The following is a 24,178-nucleotide window of genomic DNA, read 5'->3' as shown; positions in this document are numbered from 1 at the left end:
GAACAAAACATTATGTGGATGAAGTATGTCCCTTTGGCTACGTTGGATTCTTACATTTTTGATATAGTAATTGAAATCTCCTGAAGTTGGTGGAGTATTTTTGACAAGAGCCGAGTAACAGAGTTTGAAACAGTGCAGACTGTGGTCGCTAACAACGACAATATTCTACCACAAATTTCACAATATTCTGTAAATATTCTAGAAATAAGAAACTGATGTAAAGAGTACAGTTGTGTGAATATACAAGACAACGTAGTGTCAGCAAGTAAGTTTGTTCTCTGGGCAATTTCCATTAGATGGCGACCAGAATATGATCAAAGTCTAATTAAAGAACTAATAATAAAAATGATTGATAAAAATGCGACTGGAATTTGCTTTGTTACTGTTCACATGTGTGGTGCTGTGACCCACAGTCACATATCATACGTTTGAATGTTTTACTGAACATCGTACGTCTGCTATATCAGAGGTCTGTTAAGCAATCAACAGAAGCTTTGGATAAACTTTTCAGAACAAAAGCTCACAACAGCTTGAAATAAAGCATTGCTTGAAGAAAAAAGAAAAAACAAACTCACTCACAAATTGCTAAAGAGGAAGTGATTCTGCTATGGGAGTAACTGTTGCTGCCATGACAGAGACCTATTTTAGCATCAGAGCATTGCAGTGCATTGCCTGATGCGTGATGGTTCTGTCATTCACTCTCAACACGGATAAAAGTGTAATAAGCATTCTTCAGGTGGGGGTAGAATCTCTATTTGGAGATTGTAGCTAAATGTGGGACAGTCAGTCTGATATTGCAAGATTAAAAAAAATTGGATTATCAAAATAAAACAAAAATCTGTCAGGCCAGATATTATTGGTCGACGGGGGCGCTGGTTGTCGACCGCTGCTGTATATGCTTCCAAAGGCAGACATGTAGAAAAACAATGGTTGGCACACAAAACCAGCAGAAACAGAACAACATGGGTATCACACTGGACTAATGACGGGCTACATGATTAATTTACACTTCATATTCACAGCTGCGTTGCTCTTGTAGATTGGTCCAGTGTTCGTTTCGCTATCATTAGCCTAAAGCTCAAAACAATAAAGACTAAGCATTAAGATAGTCAACAATTAGGGTTTACTTTTACAGATTAATTTAGATGTCTGTCTGAAGTCTGACTGTTGGTTTGATCTATGTTATAGTCACAGTCTATCTTTGTGAAACCGACCCTTTTTTCTTTTTTTTTTTAAATAAAATATCTAGGTCACTGCAGCCTGACAGATGTTTGAATTTCTACACCAGCCACTAGTCTACTTGTCTCTCTGTGCTGAGCAGGTAGTGCACTGATGGCTTGTTTAAACTTTTTGCTATGGGGAAGCAACCATACTTACATTACATATGTACATACATACTATATTTTATTACCATATTACAAGGACTAAGTTGAAAGAGAATGGAAGCTGCATAGAGCAGCAGAGTTGGGCTCCAATGCTCCAAAAAAAGTGTAAACTGAAGGAGCTTTAATGTGTATTCAGATTAATGAAGATACCACAAACCTTTTCATTTTTACAATGCGGGTTGCTTTTAGTTTATTTCAGTCAAATGATTAATAGGTTTGCATTCATTTAAACAAATAAATTTATACTACAATGAAGCAGAAAAACCAGAGTTGCTTTTTTTGATATGTTAATTGCAATGTGGGTAGGAAAAAAGAAATACAAAATAAACGGGCAAAGGTCAGGAAAATACATATGCTGAATGTGCTAGTCTATGCACTTGTATGGAAAAAGGGCCAAAACATTCTAAAAGTTAAGCTTGTTTTTGGAAAACAGGTGCCTTCAGTCCATTATTAATTTCACATTGTGTCAGCGGACGCCTTTGTATATGTTCTTAATATTCTATTCTAATATAAAATCTTGTGAAATATACTGAACCTCAGAAATCACATAAGCCGCTTAATAAGGTGCTTAAAAATGTCTGACTGAGTGGTGCTATACCTGCTGTAAGTTTGGAGCTTTACTAGGTTTAAGACAGACTGCTGACTTACTTCCCTTGACTTTACGCTTTGGGTTACGTCTTTTTGGGAGACACTGGATTCTGAAGTATATCCACTGAAAGCTTGTCTTTACATTTGCAGACATCATTTAAAATAAACGAGAGAAACTGGTTTCTGTAAAATAAGCTAATAAAACAGTGCCTTATCAACAGTCAGGACCCCGACCCACCTCTGCATTGGGCTCTGCATTCTCAGAGATCCTTGCCAGACAGGAGTGATCAGTGAACCTTGGCGCGTGGTCGTTCACATCCTTGATCTGAATTGTAGCGGTTCCAGTACCTGTCATCCCTCCCCCGTCTCTGGCCTCCACGACCAAGAGGTAGGACTCAACCTGCTCTCTGTCCAGACCTCCCATGGCTACAGTGATTGTCCCTGTGGTGGGGTTGATAGTGAACATTTCTGAGAAAGTCGGCACTCCTTCTAGCTCGATGTTAGTGGCATCTAAACTACCCACAATCCTGTAAGAGAGCACAGCGTTCTGCCCCACAGCTGAGTCATCCAGGTCCGTGGCCGTCATCTCCATCACGGATGTCCCCACTACAGAGTTCTCCGCCACGTCTCCGTGGCAGCTGGGGGCGCAGGTGAAGACAGGCGCATTGTCATTGATGTCCCACACGTTGATGATGACGTCGGTGAAGCCTGTCAGACCTTCGCCACCTTCGTCTGTGGCCAGGACGACAAAACGCCACACGGCTCGCTCCTCGCGGTCCAAGGTCCGCTGGGCGTAGATCTTGCCTGTGACCTCATCAATTATGAATTCGCTCTCTGCGCCCTGGCCGTGGAGAGAGTAACGCAGGGCCTCCTGGTCGGCATCCTTATCTGGGTCAGACGCTGTTACCTACAACATCAAAGGCACAGTGAGACAGAGAGGAGGATGAGAGTGTAATCACAGAGTTTTCTTTTTTTTTTGTTTCTTTTTTTCTTTAACTATTTACTTATTGAAATGCTGCTGATCTGGCAGTACATCCTGACTAGAAACACTGTGCAGTTATAAACTCTTCACTAGGTAAATCTGGCGAAGATCCAACCTCCTCAACCCCAACCCACACCTCCTCTGCCTCTCTTGTTCTGTCTGCTCCTTCTTATTCATCCTCAACACATCAGCAATTACACCCTGGGCAGGCCAAAGATGTTTCAATTTAGCACGGTAATTGCAGTGTGATGTAGAGCCAAAATTAACTGTGTTCCTTTAAAGGGGGTAAGAAATGTGCTCTGACATATGTAGAGAGGGAAGAGAGCACCGGGCTTACCATGAATAACTTTCAAACCAAACTCTACTTAGTCTCATGTAATTGAGAGAGGCTTAATGGTGGTGAAGAAATATTACGTGTTATTAAGCTTGAACTGTGCTAAACTGGATGTATACAAGTGTGACAATTTACACAAGTTTAAATGTCTGTTCTATTCACCGGGATCATAACTTATCCAACACGTAGCTTCAGGGTTAAAGCCGGGATGATCTTGCAATGGCCCATATCTGGCCAAGGCTACGCAGTAATTACAGCATAATCACTGAAATCAGTTTCAAAAAACGAAATCCAAACAGCAAAAAGGGACAGGATTAAATAATGGTGAACTCAATCTGAACCATATTTCTGCTGCTTTTTACCGAAGCTCGAAAGTATGAAATGACTGGATGTTGATTAATTAGTATACGAGTTAAATCCTTAATTAAACAACTCATAAATAAGAACTGAACATTTTGAAGTGCTATTCTCATTGAGGTACATTCAACTAAACTCATTTAAAACTGCACTACAATTCCTAGGGTTTTTAATCAGCTGTTGGTAGCCATTGAATTAAGCTAAGATTAGCTCTATGAGTTAGTTGAAAACTTTGTCTCTGGTTGACTTTTCAATGTGTTAAGCTGACGATTGATTGATTGATTGAATGATTGACTGTAAAGCTATATGTCTCATGCAAGAGATGTCAGCATCCTCACCAGCTGATGACCATGTGCGGTCAATTGGAAGTGATTACAATAATAATATCCTAAGTTAACAGAAGATTGCACAAAAACACTTTCACAAACTTTATTACCCAGCTGAATGACTGGGCTGTACCTGTAACACAAACACCGGCGAGCCATCCAGCTCCTCTGTCACGCTGCCGTAGTACTCGTTAACGGTAAACACCGGCGCCTCGTCATTCTTGTTAACAACGTTTACCGTCACCGTCGTGTAATCTTCCCACTTCCCATCTGAAGCCAGGACATGAAGCTTGTACCTGAGCAAAAGTTTCAGCTTCATCAGAGGCTTTCACAAGAATAAACAAAAATTTACATCCAAATGGGCTTTGTAAAAAAACACTGACATGTGTTCTCAAATACTTAAAGTACTGAGGTGTGATTTAAAGAATCAGAAGTGACGTTAAAAGCTTCAGCATGTATTGTGCAAAACAAAGAAATATACAATTAAAAAGCAAGTGTAAAAAAAAAAAAAAAAAAAAAAAAAAGGAACAAAGGTTTCTTCCCTGGAGTGTGTTCCTACCTTTTGTTCTGCTCATAGTCCAGAGTCTGAGCAATAAAGATAGTACCCACTTCTGGTTCAACATCAAATACCCCTCCTGTGTTCCCTGAAGTGATCTGGTAACGCAGTTTGGCGTTTCCACCTGCAGATCAGTAGAGGATGGAAAGTGAATGAGATGAATGACAGTTTGTAGAAACGAAATAAAGCATTTTGGGCCTACAGTGAGTCTTGTTAAGAGCTGTGGTTGAAAAAAATTTGCAGGAGCTTATCATTTGTACAATGAAAACCTGCACAGGAACTATTTGTATTGCACTTGATGTCTATACTTTAGGTTTTGAAAAAAACAGTAACCTCACCAGCGCCTTTTCTGTTTGGTAACATACACAAATAGAAAAGACAAAAAAAGTCACGTTGAACTGACATTGCAAACAAAAGTTAAGTTACCTGCTCACTAAATAGCACCTGCTCTCCTGCTGTTCAGGCAGGTTCTGAACATCAATTACCTTTCAAAATTGTAGCAATTCAGCTTTTTTTTACACATCAAAAGCTGATAATAATGACATTTAAATATGTTTTTAAGGTATAAGACTGATTCAATACCAGACTACTTGAGCAAAGCACTGAATTTAAATTTAATCTATTCTAGGTCTTCAAGAGTAAAAAGAAAGAAATGGCTTTTCCTCATGCAAACAAAGCATATATGTTCTCTGATACTGGGAGGGGCCAAACCACGTAATGAGTATTGTCATTATTGTTACTGATGATATGCATTAGCTTCCTGTGTCAGACATTTGATGGTTGAGACTAAGGCTATAACATATAACAACTGTGTATGGTATCAAACTGAGATATTCACAGTGGGTTACTGCAGGGTCTTGTGTACTAAAGCTTGTAAACATTTCATTTTTCATTTTTTGACACTGTGCATAAGCTTAACTTTGCATTAGCCTCATTAGCATACTCGCCTAGAAAAACAGCACAGCACTCTAATTTGAATTCAAGATGAATAGTGTCGCTCTGTCATAAACATGCTATTTCCAGGTGGTGTCCAGAAGTCCTGAAGAACCCCAACTATGCAGCCAAGAGTTAAATGTGTAGAAGTGATTAAGCTCCATCATCTCTCATTGTAGATACAAGTGCCACGGTTAAAGTGAATTTATTACCAAAGGAATGCCAACAGAATTCAATTCACTGGTTTATGCACATTTATTTGGTTTTCTGAGTAACGTGGGCCAGGACCAACTTCAACATGGCTCTTTAACATACGACAGGGTATAAACATAAAATCTAATCAAATCATGTCACCTTTAGGACTTTCTCCCATAAGTCTGTAAAATTTCAAAAAAGCTATATATATGCAGTAATCTTTCACTGAATAATTAATATTCCATTATTCCAAGCAATCTAACGTCATGTTGCTGTGAAGTCCCCCCTCCCTTGTTTCCAGAGTTCTCTCTCCCTACCGCACCTAATAATCCCTCTTTTGCTCTGCAAAGCATTTTTAATAAAGTCTATTAGATACTGATCAACAAAATGTTCGCCCTTTAATGCAATTACTGTTAAAGCCGAGGCCGGCATCTCAACCAGCGTTGCATCCACCACCACCCCTCGTGTTATTATGAAAGAGAAAGAAGAAACCTCTGAAGACGAGATGAGATCCACAGCTTATTAGCAACATGAAAGTCAAGGAAGGAGAGAGGAGATTGCCCTAATCCAGATTGTTTTGTACCATCTGTCTGTTGGTGTTTTAAATGAGACATTAGGGATATATATGCCATTGCATTTCTTCTTTTCGCTCACTCTTATTCTCAGTTTTTTGTTTCAGTCGCTTAAGTATTTAGAAAACTGCTGAGACCCAAAGGACAAAGAGAAACAGAACAGGGAATAAAACAATAGTTAAAACACACAAACAAATGGAGAGAAAATTAATGTCTTTTCCCCAAGTGTACCAATTTCAAAACTCTTTTCATCTCTCTAGGTAATGTGCTTTACTGAAACTGGAGCACGCACACACACGCACGCACACACATGCACGCACACACGCACACACGCACGCACGCGCGCACACACACGCACATGCACACGCACACACACAACTCACTGTTGTGGTTCACAAGCATGTGATCACAGCAGCTGCATCTCTGCTGCATCTCTGCTGCGTCGCTGCTAATACCAGCTCTATCTCTCTACACAGAGTTTGCAGGCTCCTCGAATGTTGCATTTCTTTTCATTATTAAATGAACACATGCAAAATTAAAGAGAGACTTGGTGGGCCAAGTCTATTTTTCCTCCTACTAGGAGTAGGAGGGTAGCCATTCTGGTTCATAAGTCCTTACCCCTGACAGAGGCGGAAGTTAAAGCAGACACCTCCAGCAGGTACGCCAAGATTAAAGGGATGCTCTCAGGGGATGCTGTCTCCTATTTAAATGTTTACACCCCCCCTATACGCCCCTCTGATTTCTACATTGAAGTGTTTTCCTTGTTCTCAGATTGGATTGTTAAATCATCTGCGGTGGCCAGTGACTTTAATTGCTGCCTAAACCCACGTTTGGATAGATCTCATAAATTAGCTCGGCCTGACATGAGGCATGGTCCGTCTTTACTTGGCTGCTGCACTGATATACATTTTATTGATACGTGGAGGACTCTTCACCCCACTGACGGGTAACATACATTTTATTCAAAGGTTCATAATCCGTCATGTAGAATTGATTATTTCTTCACACCTTTCTTGCTCGATTAGTAAAATTATTATTAGTGATCACCAACCAATATTTTTGGTCATGTCCAGCAAAGTACAATGGCCCAAGGGGTAATGGCGGTTTTCACATCACATTCTTAAAAATCCTAATTTTTGGCTGTACCTTAAAAAACAGTTTAATCATTTTATTGCCCAGAATGACACTCCAGGTGTGTCTCCTAGTCAACTCTGGGAGGCTGCTAAGGCTAGGGTATTTGTCGCTTCACTATATCATTTTCAGCCAATCTTAAGGAAAAGCAGAGGGCTAAACAACAGGCTATAGAACATCAGTTAAGCTGGCTTCAGGGAGAGTTGAACCTCAACCCTACAGAGGACCTTAGACCTAAAATTGACACCACTGCGGCTGCTCTCGACACTCTCTTATCAACAGAGGCTAACAAATCCATTCTGTTTGCTAAGCATAGGATGTATGAATATGAACTAGGGATGGGCATTTTCAGTAATTTCATTATTCGAGTACTCTCATCATCTTATGAACGAGTACTAGATTAGTCCCAAATTCTACATATATGTTTTTTTTTGTTTGCTTTGTTCTTTTAAAAATGGTTAAAAAATATATTTATATTTTTTCATGTCTGTGTCATATTCAGATATTCTTATGCTGGACAGCTACAATATCACAAACATGCAGTAAATTTTAAACTGGCTCATGAGCAGTGGTTCCAAAGGACAGGTCAGGGATGATGTGAGATTCCTTACAGTTTTTCATACACACTAATATTTCATCACATACACAAATGCGGCAACACTTACATTAACAACATTTCTAGATGGAGTTTTTAAACTTATCAAAAATGTGAGAAATAACCAGGAAACATTCACATTACTCAGTTATATATACAAAGAAGACTGGTGTTGACAGCTCACGGTTGCTGCTTGTCAAAATAACACAACATGCTTTCTGACAAGAGTTTTCCAGGTAAACAGTTGGAATAATGACAGTCACTGTAAATAAAGCATCACAGATATGTAGATACATACAACACAAAGAGACGAATGAACCTGAGTTCGCCAAAAGAACTGAAGTCAGACGAAGCAAAAGCTACTTGGGCTTACATTGTTTGTGGACAGGGGAAAGCTAGATGCTCCACACTGGAATTGCTTCATCAGCAGGACAAAAAGACACAGCATTCATACCATGTAATCTCAAGTGACATTCAGTTAAAAAAGAATATTCCACTAAAAGTCTTTTCAGTATCATATATTCAGGCACTACATTTTGACATACACATTTTGATACAATTTTCAGACAAAACCCAAGGTCGTCATTTGAATCCATTTGAAATTTCTGCAAACCAAAGTGGCTTCTGGCCTCTGTGAAAACAAGCTATAAACCTTTCAAGCCGACTGGAGGTGAGTATTTGTTACTGGAAAGATTTTCATTAGATTATAATCAACAGCATGACATAACTAAAATGTATAATAATCTATGGAGAAGATTTACTGAGAGGATCGTATATTTTTTATTCTAAAGCAGGTCTTTGGTTTCAGTAGCGCCCATAAAAGAGTTAAAGAGAGGGGCTTCAGGGTTGGCATTTGAAGCAATCTACAACTTCTACATCTTTAAATTCTGCTTCTATTGGTTTATACACTGACATTACATGGACTGGTAATGAGTAGTTAATTAATGCTGTATTATTTCCTGTATATGCCAGCTTTATTAGCTGTGTGATATGCACATTACAGACAGCCTCTTCTGCTTTTCCTCCTCCACTATCTTAACCCTCAAAAAAAAGAAAATCAAATACACACAGATGCACACATTACTGCTCCCTCCATCTCTCCCAGTTGGTGGTAATAACCTTATTCCAGAATCTAGCACGCTTCTTACACTCACACACCTACGTAAGCAAATATGTGACTTCTTGTGATTTTATGTGCATATGTGTTGCCGTTGAGGGTTATTTATCACAGCGAAATGTGAGATGCACAGCAGGCCTCTGCACTCTGGTATAATAAATGCTGGATAATATGAGTTTTACCTTGTTGCCATCTCTCTCTCTCTCTCTCCTTTTCATCTTTACATACACAAAGCCTACCTCTGTCTCTCTCTTCTTAGTGCTTTGAGTATTTTTCTGCTTCTGTATAGAAACATTGATCCACAATGGACATATGACTGGCTGTGGATGTGGCTGTGGCTGTGGCTGTGGCTGTGGCTGTGTGTGTGTGTGTGTGTGTGTGAGTATAGTAGGGACAGCAAGGCCAGAAGCACATTGTGTTTTTCATGTGCTCATATCAGCGCCAAGTATCAATACTTAGTTACATCAATCATGGGTAGAGTGTTGTGAGCTGGAATTTCAAATTTCGTCTCTCAGGGTCGTTTGGACAAATCCTGGGAGATAATGAGACCTTTGCGAGTCAGTATATCGACTCTGGTTGTGGTTTTCAAATATACTTCTTAACATCTTACCGGCATATTTCATTTTAATTATAAAAACACTAGCCACAGTAAATAAATGAACACCATGTCCAGGTTCTCCCTGGGGGGAATTCAATCAGTTTGCATGATGATGACAGCTCAAGGTGTGGGTACCCTTCTTAATCCAACACTGACTTTCAGATGCAGGAGAAGACACATAATGGGCCCCATATGTGAACCATTTGATCCAACTTAGTGTAAATAAAGTGTAAAGTTAGTGTAAATTTGTACCAAATTCAGCCTGAACTATTGGTGAAGTCTTATTAAAGTCAGCTAAGGTAGCACACTGACCAAAGCATCTCGATGGTGGAAAAAGCAGTTGTACACCATCACAGACAATTTGAATATTGACCGGTGTGACAGAGGTTATATTCCATGCGATGCCACTTGCAGTAATTGCCATGATTTTATGTTTATATATCTGTATTTATTGGCTCAAGGGCGCCCTGTCTTGGAGGTAGTTGTTATAAGCCACTGGCAGCTTGAGACATTGCCAGGTCATGAGAGATGTGTAAATATCGTGTAATAATGTCCGAATGTACAACATATGAGCATATACAGTATGTGCGCTGTGATTTGTAGAAATGTTCATTAGAAGAGTTACGAGCAGGTCGCTTTTTAAGCGCTGAAATGTTCACACAATGGCATATCGTGCTCTTAAAGCAAGTTAGTTAGCTTCTGAGCTAAAATAACTGCTGTGTGAGAGCCACATGTAGCGAGCCAACTGTATGTCTGACCAGTACATATTCTGTTCCTGTTCGGATAATAAACGGCGCCATATAAAAGATAAGTAAGCCTCCGGCTCCTCATTCTCCACACGCGAAGCAGAGTCGAGGGGTTGCCTGAACCCACCAGTTCCAGTGAAGTGCAGCTGAACACGGTTACACTAGCTTTGCACTGGTGAGAGGTTGGTGAGTTCGTACAGTTTGTAGTTGAAACCTTTTGTTTCATCTCTCTTCTACGCATGTGCTGCATATAATTCCTTTGCTGGAATGTCAGATGCAAATCCATTCGGATGCACTTGCAGTCATGTTTTTTTGTAAGAGTAATATCTTTGGCATCTCTCACGGAAATGTCTGCTGCTGAATCATCACGAAAACTGTACTTGTCATCAGAATTTGGGGTCTGCTTTAGTATTCAATAGCCTTATTAAAAAACAAGAAGACAGAGAAAGTGAGCGAGGGAGTAGTCTGGTTGAAACGATGAGTCACAAAAACCAATCATCACACAGCAAAAGAAGAAAGCTCATACTGTAGGGTCCTTTAAGCTATTGAGGGCTTCTCTGATATTAGTCTCCATCTTCTTCTCTCACACACACACACACACACACAAACACACTTTTTCCCTCCCTCCAAACAAGTAATAAATAACTACGAAATTAAGCTGATACAGTATATAAAACAGGGCATATTTGCAAATCTAATTTTAGTTGCATTATCTCTAAAAATAGTCACAAAATGCAGCCACAGTAGGTAGTCGCACACTGGAGCCCTGGCTGTTGTTTGTGATTATCTTGCAATGCTCTATAGGCTTCCTGTTTTTAAGCAGTTAGTAGGTGGGTTTCCATCCGCCTGCACAAATTAAAAATGCACATTAAAAGATAAAGTGGATATGCCAGAATTTTGAAAAAATCTGAAAATATTGCAAAGATGGAAAATTTATAGTATATATCATAAAAAATGTATTATGTGACTTAAACATCCACTGAAGAGAAGAGAAATAGCGGCAGGCAAAGCCGCAAAACCATCATGTTTTCCACTGTTTGAGGTTTGACTGGCACTCTTTTAATTACGCCATCTCATTACACTCGCTTATTCTGCAATGGTTTAATGGCCCCCAACCAGTGGCATGCTGATAATTCATCAGCTAGGAAGAAGTGCAGGAAGGTGACGATGTCCAGGCAGAGTGCAGCAAGATGCAGGAAGGAGACTATCAGCACAGGAAAGACAAGTCAGCTCAAAACAGGACAGGACAGGACAGAGCCCAAATTTAAGAGAAATTTGCTACTGCTGTCATTAAAATGTATGTTTTAGCCTGGTATACATTTTCCCATTGTGTAGTACACCTGAATTTCACACTGAGGTGGTGTTTTTTGGAGGGAGGGGATAGTTGGTTGTTTGGCTCTGCTTGCCTATCTGTAAAAGTCACCACACACCAATGCACCCAACTGGGAAATTAGTACCAACGGCTGTTTACCTCAACGAGATTGCATTACATTTGAATGGAGACCCACTTAGTGGCAGCAACGCTATACCATTTCAAATATGTTGTGTGACAGAGACTAGGGTACCACATAAACAGCAAGTTAAATATTAAAAAGCATTACTTTAATTTAAAATACTAATAACAAGTATTGTTAAGTTTGTTCTCACTCACGGACTTAAAGGGATGTAGCGGTCCAGCCAAACTCGCTACAACACTGCGCTACTTGCCCAGCCCCAAAGTTAGCAATTAGCTAGTGAGAAAGCTGAATGTACCTTCACAGTACCTTTTTCCATTTTGCAATAGTCCAGTTCTTGTGTTTTTTTTTTTTTTTTACATCAAACAAGTATCTTCGCTCTGTTTTGATGGCTAAATAAAGAGCCAGCAGCCTTACTTCAAAGTCTTCTCTGCTCTGTTGAAGTGAGAACAGTTTTTTTTTTTTTTTTTTTTATTCAGCTGTATCTTGATGTCACTCCTTGCAAACTACAGTCACTTGATTTGATTGTGTTGTTGATCAATAACTAATCAGAGTCCTACCCAGTTTCTACTGCACTTTTGATATGTAAGCCACCGTGCTCAAACATGTGAGAGACTTGTCATTCCTCAGAGTAATAATGGTCTTGTCTTTTCTGTCATGAGCTGACATTTTGCCTCCGGCTGTGACAGCTGAGTGTCTCGGCATGTTCCACCACAGACCTACACTACCGCTCCAAAGTTTTAAGACAGTTACATTTATTCAGCTGTTATTTCAAATTCACGTAATTCAGTGTCTCAGCGTTTCTGAAATTAAAGCATAGAAAAAAAAAATAAGCAATTGGACATTTTAAAAGAAGGAATCAATCACCTCTTGTTGAACTACATTGAATCTGAATTTCTGACTCATCCAGCAGCCAAACACGCTCACGGCTTCTGTCCAACGATGGAAATAAAATATTGTTCAAAGAGGTTGTTACACCTGTTTGCTTTGCTTTCACCTTCTGTCCAGTTCATCCCAAACCAGCTCCATGGGGTTTAGATGTGGAGACCGTGCTCTCTTAGATCACGTTTGGTCCTGTCATTATCTATCTGTAGGATGAACCTGCCGACCAACCAGTCTGTCTTCCTTTGATACTTATTGTAACACAGTTTTCTCCAACACTGCCTTTGTGCAGGGTTTACAAGTCGAACTGTAGGAATTGTTCGCATTAACTTTAAAGGTTTCATTTACTTTCATTGCTGCAGGAAAGTTGGGGGTGTGTTTTTTTTTTGCTGTCCCTGTCCACAACAGCACATTGCTCAGCTTCTGTGCCAGTAATCCTGTCTGCTTCTCCAAACTGGGAGCCATGACTTAAATCTTGTGCAGACAATACATTGCATCACACAGCCCCACATCAAATAACCCAAACTATCACTTAAAAGGCATGTGCACTGGAAAAGTCGACCAGTTAGATAAATTCTAGATAGAAAAATACCTTTCTTACTAAATGTCAGGTTAATAAATCTTACTTGTGTTGTTACTAGCTTCATTCAGACAAACTGGTCGGACTGTGTTTTACACAGGAACAGCATATGCAACTTTACAGTAAGAGAGGTTGAGTAGTGGAGCAGTGGAGTAGTAATGCGTGGATCACAGTTATATCCGAGGATCGGGTGATAAAAATTAACATTCTGATTAACAGCGGATGGGCAACCATCATATATATCATATAATGTATGAGGAAAATATTAATTACATCCTCTGAAATGTGAAGATATTTTAAGCTTTATTTTTCATCAGACACAAATAAGACTCTGTTGGACTGCTGAACTCATTATATTTTATTTATTTTGAGCAGCAGCAAAGTGTTATTATGAGCTTTTAATTTGTTTGTGCTTGGTGAGTAGCAGTGACATTCACACTTTTAATGGCAGCTTGTGTTCAGGCTGTTGGAAATACCTGTTGCTATTTTCGTTTTACCAAAAAAGTACAACTTTTACTTTAATTAAATGTGTTTTTATTTAAAATCAGGTTGTGTAATTGTGTCATTTTTTTTTCATCATTTTCGAACCTATAAAACTCAAGTACGCTGGTAGATAGATAATAAACACACATTATGTTAATGTTTTTTTTTTTTGTTAAAAAATAAAAGATAAACAAGAATGTCACTACATGATCACGCATAATATCCCCCTGACAAATAATGGTAACGTACGATCAGGTGTGGGACTGGGAATCGTTTGCCATACTACTATATACAACTTCAAGTCCAGACTGCTCAAATTTGGGGAAAAAACAACTAGGTCATTTTAAAATGTTGCCACTTTTCCATTGACCTCAGTTTGGATATTTAATGGGAAACACGTCCAGCGATTCCAAGGACATTTACCATCTGCAGTCTGTGTCTCTGGGGGAGCCACATCTTAACAGTGAGAAGATGACTAAAGTGAAAAAAAAAAATGTTTAGATGTCAAAAACATGAAATGTGAAAGTACACATTTCAACACTTGAGAGCTTCTCCCTTTGCCTTCCACTGAAAGGTTAAATTAAATGGGTTCATCTACAGTGGCTGTTTAAAACTCACAAATCGCTTCATGACTTCATAACATGTTTTGTAGTGCAAACTATATCCTTCAAAGTAAAAGGGGGTCAGACAAAAGCAGTAAAAAGTGAAAATTTCTCGAGTGAGAAAAAACAGAACTTAACCTGTGTGCCTGAGTAAATGTGTTCCCACTATACATAAATACACACACACACATATACATATATATATATATATATGTATATATATATATATGTGTGATGTGTAAAAATTCATATATTCCTTTATTCATGCAACCTACCTTCGTCCCCATCATTGGCACTGACGGTGACAATGGCAAAGCCTACGTCAGCGTCCTCATCCACATCAACTTCATAGGATGTCTGTGCAAATGCAGGCTTGTTATCATTCACGTCACTGATAAAAACGCGAACATATGCCGTGTCTGAAATTTAAAAAAAAAAAAAAAGAAAGAGAGAGAAAGAGAGAAAGAGAGAGAGAGAGAGAGAGAGAGAGAGAGAGAGGAGTAAGACGATTATAAACATGAGGTTGTTCTTATTCTGTCAATGTAAACATTAACATCTGTCTATCTCTTTGGAAAGCAACAATTTAGTCACTTTCCACCAGTGTGCACACACATGCACACACATATGGGAAAGCAGATATTTCTTCATGCATGCAGAGACAAAAACAAAAATTACATCCTTTTTTTTTCCTTCCTTCCACTGATGTCTACCACTTTTCTATTATATCTGTCATTTGTGTCTGGTATTTCTGTCGGTTTTTAACATTAAAATCCAGCTGTTTCTTCTTTTCTTCACCATCCAACCGCGGGCTGAAATGAGGAACAAAGCACCCTAGGGGCATCAGTGTAAGGCTTGGTAGTTGAGCAACCCAACATCTTACACTTCCTTTGATATTGGTATCAAAACGAGCATAATTTGCAATACACGCTTCAAGATGAGATAAATTATTTAAGCCAGGGTGGAAGAGATTGTATACAGTTCATAGCACAGATAGCAAACTAATGCAGCCCTTGAAGCTATAACAAAACAAGTCGCAGATGCCAGGGCTTTGCACGTGTTCAGAATCAGTCAGAGGGAGACAGAGAAAGGTAGGGAGGGCTGGAGGAAGAACACAGAAAGTGGATAAGCAAATGTAGCAGCATCGTCCCCGCATCCATGTTTTTACACTTCTAGAGACACGTACGTGTAAAAATCACACCCGAAACCCCACCCGCACACTTGTAAGTAGTAGAAGAGCCTGTTTTCTGCCTTTGAAAACAGTGTTTATCAAGGTTATTTCTGCAGCCACTTGACAACATACTGCTTTCCTCTAGTCTGCAACATCTATTGGTGTTTGGCATGTGTGTATGTATGTGTACATGTGCAAAGTCAAACTGAATTAACCTTGACAGTTATCAAAGTTGTCAGAGTGACATGTTTTTCAAAAAGAAGGTATATCAAATACGAAGCTTCAGTATTGAGACACACTGGTGAAGTATCTTCACAAAACCAAAGACCTATCAAACGCTCATGAACACACAATCAGTACTTTCGCATAGTAATGAAAGCGGTGAGAGCTGACAGCCCTGCTAACATGATCTTGATGGAGCCTCTTGGTGAATACTGCGGCATGAGGTTCATTACAGAAAATTCTGTCCAGCCACAGATAATTTTCAACGAAGTCAAATTTGACACGGTCAAATGCTTTTTCTGCTTTTTCTTAATCCAGTGAAACAATGAGACCGTAATGCTTCTGTGTCAGAAAAATCTGAATGGTGTTCTCTATTCACTTTGCACATTGTCTTTTGTAGTTAATGAAACCTGTGTGATTCTCCTAAAACCAATGAAAGTAACAGTCCCTCAAACCACATAATAAGCAGTGTTTGAATAAGAATAAAAAAAATGTAACAGTAGGGAGCTGTGTGGCATGGAGCTTTTATCTTAGATAACGTATACTAGTATTGTCAGTGTAGTCCAGAGTGAAGTCTCTCTGTGTAAAAATACACATAAATTAATGAGCAACATATAACTGCAGTGAAAGTTTTTATTTTTGTGAAGTTGTGCACAGTTGGGACTTTATTGTACACAGTTGAAGGATACAAGCTTTTTATGAAGTTGTCAAGTGTTAATATATATTCAAGTGGAATTCAAATAAAACCAAATCAAAATATGTAACTAATTAATGGCCTAAGTAGCAATTACGATGAGAAGGACTGTCAGCAGAGGCATAATGTTTGCAGGGGGGGATGAATCAGTATATATACTTTTAGCTTGGCTAAATACAACTATCCACCAGGAGGTTAGATCAGAGGTGCTGGGACTTTGGAGCATGAGCTCAATTCCAGCAATGGTCACAAGTATCCTGGAAATAATGTCCAGTCTTAATAACCAAAATGATTTCTGTCTTGGAGATCAGGGCTTTGACAACAGATTCCCATCATCTGTTACAAAGGGAAGATGAAAAGGAGAGAAAAACAGCCTCTGATTTTGGAAGTGTCAGAGTATAAATCAGATTTATATCAGGTCTATCATTCTAAAATAGATTTTTAATAATCTGAATGAATGTATTCCCCTTTTCATCTGTGATTATAGGTGTAGCTTGATATTCTGCCTTCTTTTTAACGAGGAAGACTACAGGCCACCCTGGTTTTACTGATCAGATTTTTATTCTGTATTTTCTGTATTTTATTTCTATATTTTGTTCTGTTTTGTTTGTTTCTTTGAGCCTGAATCAAGATGGAGTTTTGAGGGTATCAGCCTTTCAAGATCCGCTGAGGTACGTTTGATTACAGTTTTAAAAGACTGTAGAGTAAAACTCACTCATGACACACTGAGATGATCTCCCTGTGGAAATCGTTATATCAGAGACTGACAATAATTGTTGTGCGTGTGTTTTGATGTGTGCATCCGGGGTAAGTATCTGTTAATTTTCCTGTCACCCATCCTTCTTCATGCCACCTCATTTAATATTCATAGCAGAGATATAAATTAATAAACAGAATAACTCCCTCAGCTTTACTGCAGTCTCGCAGTCTCTGTTCTGCTTAATATTTAACTTCTGTTTACGTTGCTGTGTGAGCCAAACCTAGAGAGAGGATCGGTTAATAATCCATGATCATATTTATTAAAAATATATCCTGGTCCATCTTGCTGTTTCTTCAACACCTCTCTCCAACCACCCATCTGTCTCAACAGCTGTTCATTTCTTCATGTCTCTATTTTACCATCGGAGCATGTATGCATTTCATCTGGCAGCAAATGAGAGAGAAATGGAGAGATGGAGGAGGGAGCAGACTGAAAGAGAAAGATGGCCTTTGGTCCTTCAGTCGGGAGAGATGAACAGATGTGGGAAAGAGACAGAAAGAGGAAAACAGAGATTATCGCTGCCTTCAATAAACATTTGGAGCCTTAAATGAAGCCTACAGAGCAGCTGTCTGTAACTCTCTCCCCCTTTGTGCTTGTCCTCTTTTTTTTTAGTCATATAACAGCAGCCACATTCAAGAAATAAACTACATAACAACTCTGGTATCAACAGAATCTGAATCATTTCTGCAATTACTGTTATCTGTTTGCATTTTTCGATGAAAGCTGATGATTCTATAACTGGTGTAATGAGCTCATGTTTGCAATGAACTACTACTACAGATCATACCTCGGAAAGAAACCCCAGAGGTAAAATGTGGGGTGGTGTACACATGAAAAGTCCTTGTTTATACACATTCTGATTGGAATTTAGGTGTTTCTTTTTCCTCAGGTGCATTTGCATTGGAAGCAACTACATTGTATTCAATGCAATTGCCTCAACTGCTGAATAAAATTTTGTAACTTAAGCCACTGCAGCATTATTTGATACGTTATATGAATAAAGTATGTGGGTTAGTGGGTTCAGCTGCATCAGCCAATGCTAAGATGTGCAAAAAAAAAAAAAAATCAGGCATACAGCCAGGAAATCTGAAGTTATAAACATGTGCAGCAGAATGGGTTGTACTGAAGAGCTCACTGACTTTTAATGTGGAGGTGTCAAAGGATATCGAGTCTCCAATATGTCTCTTCATCAAATTCCGTGACAGGTCAGCAGTGAAGTGGGAAGCCACACAAGCTCACAGAACAGGACTGACTCTCTGCAGCAGTCCAAACTGCCTCCGGATACAACATTAGCACAAGAATGGTTTGTGGGGAGCTTCATGACATGGATTTCAATGGCCGAGCAGTGGCACACAAAGCTAAGATCACCGTGTGTGATGCCAAGCATTGGTTGGACAGGTGTAAAGCATGCTGTGATTGGACCCTAGAGCACTGGGATGTCTAGTTTGGTGTGATGAATGATGCTTCACTAATTGGACGTCTAATGGGAAAACTAGGTTTGTTAGGAAAACACTACCTGCCTGAATGCATAGTTTCAATTGTTTGATGGATGCATTTCCTGAGGCAGTCCATGGTTTGGGCTAAGCCCTTTACTTTCAGTTAAGTGAAATGTTAATGCTACATAAGTTCAGGCTTGATTGCTTTTCCTTGGTATCAGGGTCAGGGTTAGACAGTGACATACTTGCTCAGCTGAGGCTAAAAATAGACATCAAGGAGAACGATAGTGGAAGCGATATCTCTCCTTGCATTCTGATCTTAGAATATAAAGGATCTTATGCTTGTTTGCATCCATCATGTAATTTACTGCCCATTTGTGGTGGCGGCAGGCTATTCTCTATCGAAGCTAGCTTGACTACCAGCTGTCGATTATGTCATATTCATGGGTGTGACCGTGTCCCGTCGGAGCTTGTCGAGAGAGAGCGCAGCAGCATTGAGAACAATCGAGGGTTCTTTGACTGGTGATTAGCTACAGCCAAAGTGTGCTTATCAAGCTGCCCTTGACTCAGCTTCCACTGTTCTGAGATCAATTATGATATTGCAGCATTATACACATGCACAGATTTGTGTGGAAACTAAGCTTTCGCATTAGAAAAATACTTCAACAGTCTTTTCTTTCTTAATCGTAAGGTGGTTGTTTGGCTCTGCGTGCCTATCCATAAAAGCCACTGCACGCCACTGGGGTTCGGGTTATGTTATGTTTGGGTTATTTTGTTCAAATCAGAATTTAAACCTTGACATTTAGTGTCAAAGTGTTTTTGCCTCGACTTGAATTTTTGGAGGGTCTGGGTTGAATTAAGCTTATTGAAATAGAGAAGCTTTGAACTAGAACTATAGGTTTTGAATATATAAAAAGTTAAGCAATGAAAGAAAAGAAAGAATGATGAAAAGAAATATATTTTCTTAAACCGAAATTCAGAGGTATTTAACGTTTAACACCAAGTATTTAAGAGTGATTAAATCTCAAAATGTGGTTTTCAGTTGCTGATATGATTCATAATATTATGGCAATGATTTGCTTCAATAAAGGGTACAATGATATTTTAGACATAGTGTGCTTCAAAATATATAGTAAAAGTTTTGAAAAGACAACTTCCTGATCAAACATGACAACACCTCTGTGCACAGAAGCAGATACATAAAGAAATGGTTTTCCCAGTTGTTGTTTTTTTTTGTGGAAGAACTTGACTGAGTAAAGATCCCTGACCTGGACTGTGAGCCAGGCCTTATTACCTAATATCACAGGCCATCTTCACCAACACTCTTGTGGCTGAATGGGTGAAAACCACTTGAGACAGCTTCCAAAATCAAGCGGAAAGCCTTCCAGGTAGAGTGGGGGCTGTTATAGCAGCAGGTTAATGAGATGTTCAACAGTCACATATGGCTGTGATGTTCAGGTGTCCACATACTTCTTGTATTACAGAAGTGACTCACCTCTTATCACATAATTTTACAGTTAAAAATTGTCGGGGGTAATTGAAATATTAAATGTTTCCCATGTTTTATAATAAGTTTTACCTCTGTGTGCTGGATCTACTCTTTATGCTACAACACAGCAATGCTCACCAATTCAACACTTCATAACAGCTTTTACAAGTGCTGTTCTTAACACTCACTTGACATACGGCAAAAACACCACAGAGATCTGAACTGAACCATCGGTTCAGTTGAAGGACGTTCTGAGTAGTGTCAGTCTTACTTACCAGAGTTGGGCTGTCCATGTTTGCCAGGCCGTGCCGACTCCCAGCCATCCACAGACTGAACCTCCAGTAGGTAGGAGCTTTTGGTCTCACGGTCAAACACAGTCTGTGAGTAGATGAATCCGAGCTCTGGGTCAATACGGAAATACTGGTGGTCCCCACTGCGATCCTCCAGCAGGGAGTAGGAGATCTGGTTGGGGCAGACACCATTTTACAGAGGGTCAAGTGGTGAAGAACAGGTAATTACTGCTAATTTACACCTTTTTGATAATCAAAAACAGAGGAAGACTGAAGATAATAGAGTGTATGTATTGAAAAGGAAATGAGTTCTAACCACTCCTTTCAACAGAGCACAGTGAAAGAGCAACACCACCACCTCTACCACGGTTTTTGTGCCTGAGTGTATGTACAGATCTGTTTTCACCTTGCCATTGAGACCCAAGTCTAGGTCATTGGCTGAGACCTGGAAAACCAAAGTTCCGGACTCTGCCCCTTCAGTGACCGAGGCCTCGTAGATGGAGGAAGTGAAAAACGGGACGTTGTCATTTACATCTGGAGAAGGAAGAGGACAGGAAGAGAGAGTGTGCTTAGGGTATATACCCAAAATTCATTTTTGCGTTATATGTCTGGTGAATTTGCTAGAAAGATCAGAGAAGATTGATGGGCTCTATGCGAGGCCTGAAATGCCTGTAGCACTGGGGAAGTTACATCCATCTGGCCATTCTCAATACCCATTTATTGTTGGTAATAAATGGGTAAATGGGTAGTACAGTTATCACATAAACAGATAAGTTATAGCAAGTATTCCAAGTAGTGGCTTTTATTTTATAGATATATTGTATTTTTGGATTAACAGTGGTTAGAAACAGCACATGGCAGCAAGCATGGAAATATCTTTAAAACAGACAACACTCAGCTCAGCTTGTAGTTTCCCACCATATTGGAAGTACTGTTTCAATTCAACACAACCCTTGTGTAAACAGCTCTGACAATTACTGTAATTACAAAAATCGCTTATGTACACGTAATCTCCTTCTTATTGTGTGTCTGCAATGAGCCAAACCTCTCCCATTAGGCCTTTTGTCAACTCGTATTTTCAAATGTTGTTACATCTAGGAAGCATAATTCAAGAATTCTTTTAGAATCAAATGGCAGAGTAGTGAACTCCAACCCTTCAAATGATCTGAATGTCAAATGTTCTTAGACGACTTTGTTGAAAGAACACATCAAAGCCCTTTAATCAGCCTACAAATTCTTGTTTACCTGTTGCTGACCCCTCATCAATTCTGTTAAATTGGTTTACCTCTATTTATTTAAATGAATTACTTAACATTACGCCTCACATCCATCTGCGCTCATCTAATCTAAATGTTCTACCACCAAAAATACTTCTGTCTTCTGCCCACTGTCCTCTGATCACTGTTAATGAGCCTGTCTGTCCTGGTTTGGTCCCTGACTATTTCCTGCTTCCTGCGACGACTAAGAAATGTTGCTAAAATTACATTAGCACTGCCTGGAGATAAAACCGACCAAATCCTAGATTATTTCACTTCTTTGTTCATGTGTCTAAATGATTATGCAAAAGACCATCAGCATCTGGACCAGAATGCACCAGGATGATTTCTGGGCAACACCAAATGCACAGAGCATATTTCTCTAGTCCTGGCGGCACTTCACATTGCATTTTACACTTCAATGTAAAGCCCTTCATCGTTGGATCCTTTGTAAATTTCTCATCCCCACAAAAAGCCTAATCTAAGATAAACTAAAATACTACAATATGTGAACTTTTACAATGATTTATCATCAGCCGATCAAATATGTGCAAGTAATATGTGCAATATGTGCAGGCGCTCATTCCTGTCAGATTTCCTTACAATGTGAAAGCTGTATTTCTCCTGTTTATTTCACAATCATTGTAATGTATTATAAACCAATGTGCAGTGTTTTGGTGTCTGCAGAGCCTTCAAGTTCTAGTTTGCGGTCTGAACTACATCATCATTCTGCGTTTCTTTTTTTCCCAGAAGACCTCTTAAAAAGGTGATTCTGTAGGTAGCGAATACATTTAAAGAAAATAACTGGCAATGACTAACAAAGCTGTTTATTATTGGTGCACCTCTGGCCTTCAGAGCAGCTTCAGTCCTCCTAGCATCCTGGATCGCAGTTGGTATTGGACTTTCATCAATATGCAAGCCTGCAGCTACTGGAATAAGACTGGGAATCTATATCCCATATAATGTTCAAGTCTGGCTGCTGGCAAGAACATGATAAGAATTCATCCTAGTTTGCATGAATGTTTAACCTGTTTAGGGTGTATTTGTGAGAAATATAACCTGGGAAATGAGAACATTGTAAGGGATCAGTATTAGCACGGCCAGTCCATTCATTTGTTAATCCACGTATTCACTGTAGCTCTGACAACTGATGTATTCATGTCATTTCTGCTGTTGTAGTTTTATTTTCCAAGTCCCATTGGCATCAAGAGGAGGGTCACAGCAGGTAGCAGCCAGACAGAATGTGAACTCTAAAGTTTGCTTGAATAGCAGAGGCAAGATTTTAACATAGTTGATTTAAGGCCAAAAGCATTACAGAAATGACTTGAATAGAGCAACACATTAAATCTAATGCAGCTCCATGTGCCTTTTTTTCCTTGCCTTTATTCTGAGCAAATGTCTTAATCTATGAATTAAAAATGGGGCCTTAAATCCATTACAGACCTCCCTCCCTCAGCCGCATTGCCTCTGGAGGAGTCAAAGAGCTTTCTTATTAAGACGGATAAGGGAGAGGAGGGGTGAGCGAAAAGAGGAGAAGGGGAAGCTAGGAGAGGGATAGAGAGGCAAGAGAGAGTCGGCGTGAATTAATTATTTTTTCCCTGGATTAAGACCAATTTGATGGAATGGGGTGAGCGTGCGTGTGTGTGTGTGTGTGTGTGTGTGTGTGTCTGTGTGTGTGTGTGTGTGTGTATGCACATGCATGTGTGCATGTGTGGTAGAGAGGAAGGGGAAATATGCGTGTATGTTACCAGTCGATTAAAGGTAGAGCAGTGTGGGGCATGTGGGGTGGGAGTTATTTTGAGGAGCAAGGTCAGCGGCTAGCAAATGCCAACGTATTAAGCAGTGATGATCGCAACTTAAGCCAGGGGCTGAGCATTAACTGAAACAGTTACTCATGAACCTAGTATTTACGTTTAGAAGCACCATAAAATAATGACAGACATGACTGAGAATGATCGAAAGGTGAAAACTGATATTCTTTGCGAAAGATGAGATATAACAAAGAGTCTAGGAGAGGGACAAGACTCTGAGTCCCTGATGACATTTCTCGGCGCAGTGGGGTTAAGTATATATGTTGCACTCATGAGCTGATCACACTCACAACAGCTGGTGAGCTCTGAAAATAATTTGGATTTGTGTAGCATTGGAATCCTAGATTTAAACGAGTCCAATGGAAATTTAGAACGCAATCAAGTCTTAGAGAGCACTATGATACGACTGACCCTTCTGTTCTTCCCAAATTCTCTTTATTCTCTCTCTTTCTCTCTCTCCATGGCATCCGTTGTGGAACAACTGTGATGTTTTAGAAGCAGTTTAGAATGAACTAATACAGTGACACTGTCCATGTTTAGTAATGATGGTGAGAATAAAAAATATAGAAGCACATTACATTTCTTTCCTGCAGTGACTCAAAGCACATTAGGTGAAAATACTGAAAACTGATGTGT

General features: G+C 39.5%; 1 protein-coding gene across 1 annotated transcript in view; it reads right to left on the bottom strand.

Moving 5' to 3' along the window:
* The window catches only part of LOC111219349 (neural-cadherin-like), a 319,768-nt gene that overhangs the window by 141,749 nt on the left and 153,841 nt on the right, over positions 1-24,178 (bottom strand). Inside the window, exons 14-19 of the mRNA XM_022741986.1 lie at positions 20,882-21,009; positions 20,461-20,647; positions 14,692-14,835; positions 4,532-4,652; positions 4,106-4,268; positions 2,212-2,880 (exon numbers count right to left, since the gene is read on the bottom strand). Coding sequence (XP_022597707.1) covers positions 2,212-2,880; positions 4,106-4,268; positions 4,532-4,652; positions 14,692-14,835; positions 20,461-20,647; positions 20,882-21,009 — 1,412 coding nt within the window. The remainder of the gene's footprint in view (positions 1-2,211; positions 2,881-4,105; positions 4,269-4,531; positions 4,653-14,691; positions 14,836-20,460; positions 20,648-20,881; positions 21,010-24,178) is intronic.

This window comes from Seriola dumerili, unplaced genomic scaffold (genome assembly GCF_002260705.1).
Source record: "Seriola dumerili isolate Sdu_G_001 unplaced genomic scaffold, Sdu_1.0 BDQW01000003.1, whole genome shotgun sequence".
NCBI lineage: Eukaryota > Metazoa > Chordata > Actinopteri > Carangiformes > Carangidae > Seriola > Seriola dumerili.
The sequence above is the reverse complement of the archived record's forward strand: the minus strand, read 5'-3'. Positions and strand labels throughout refer to the sequence as shown.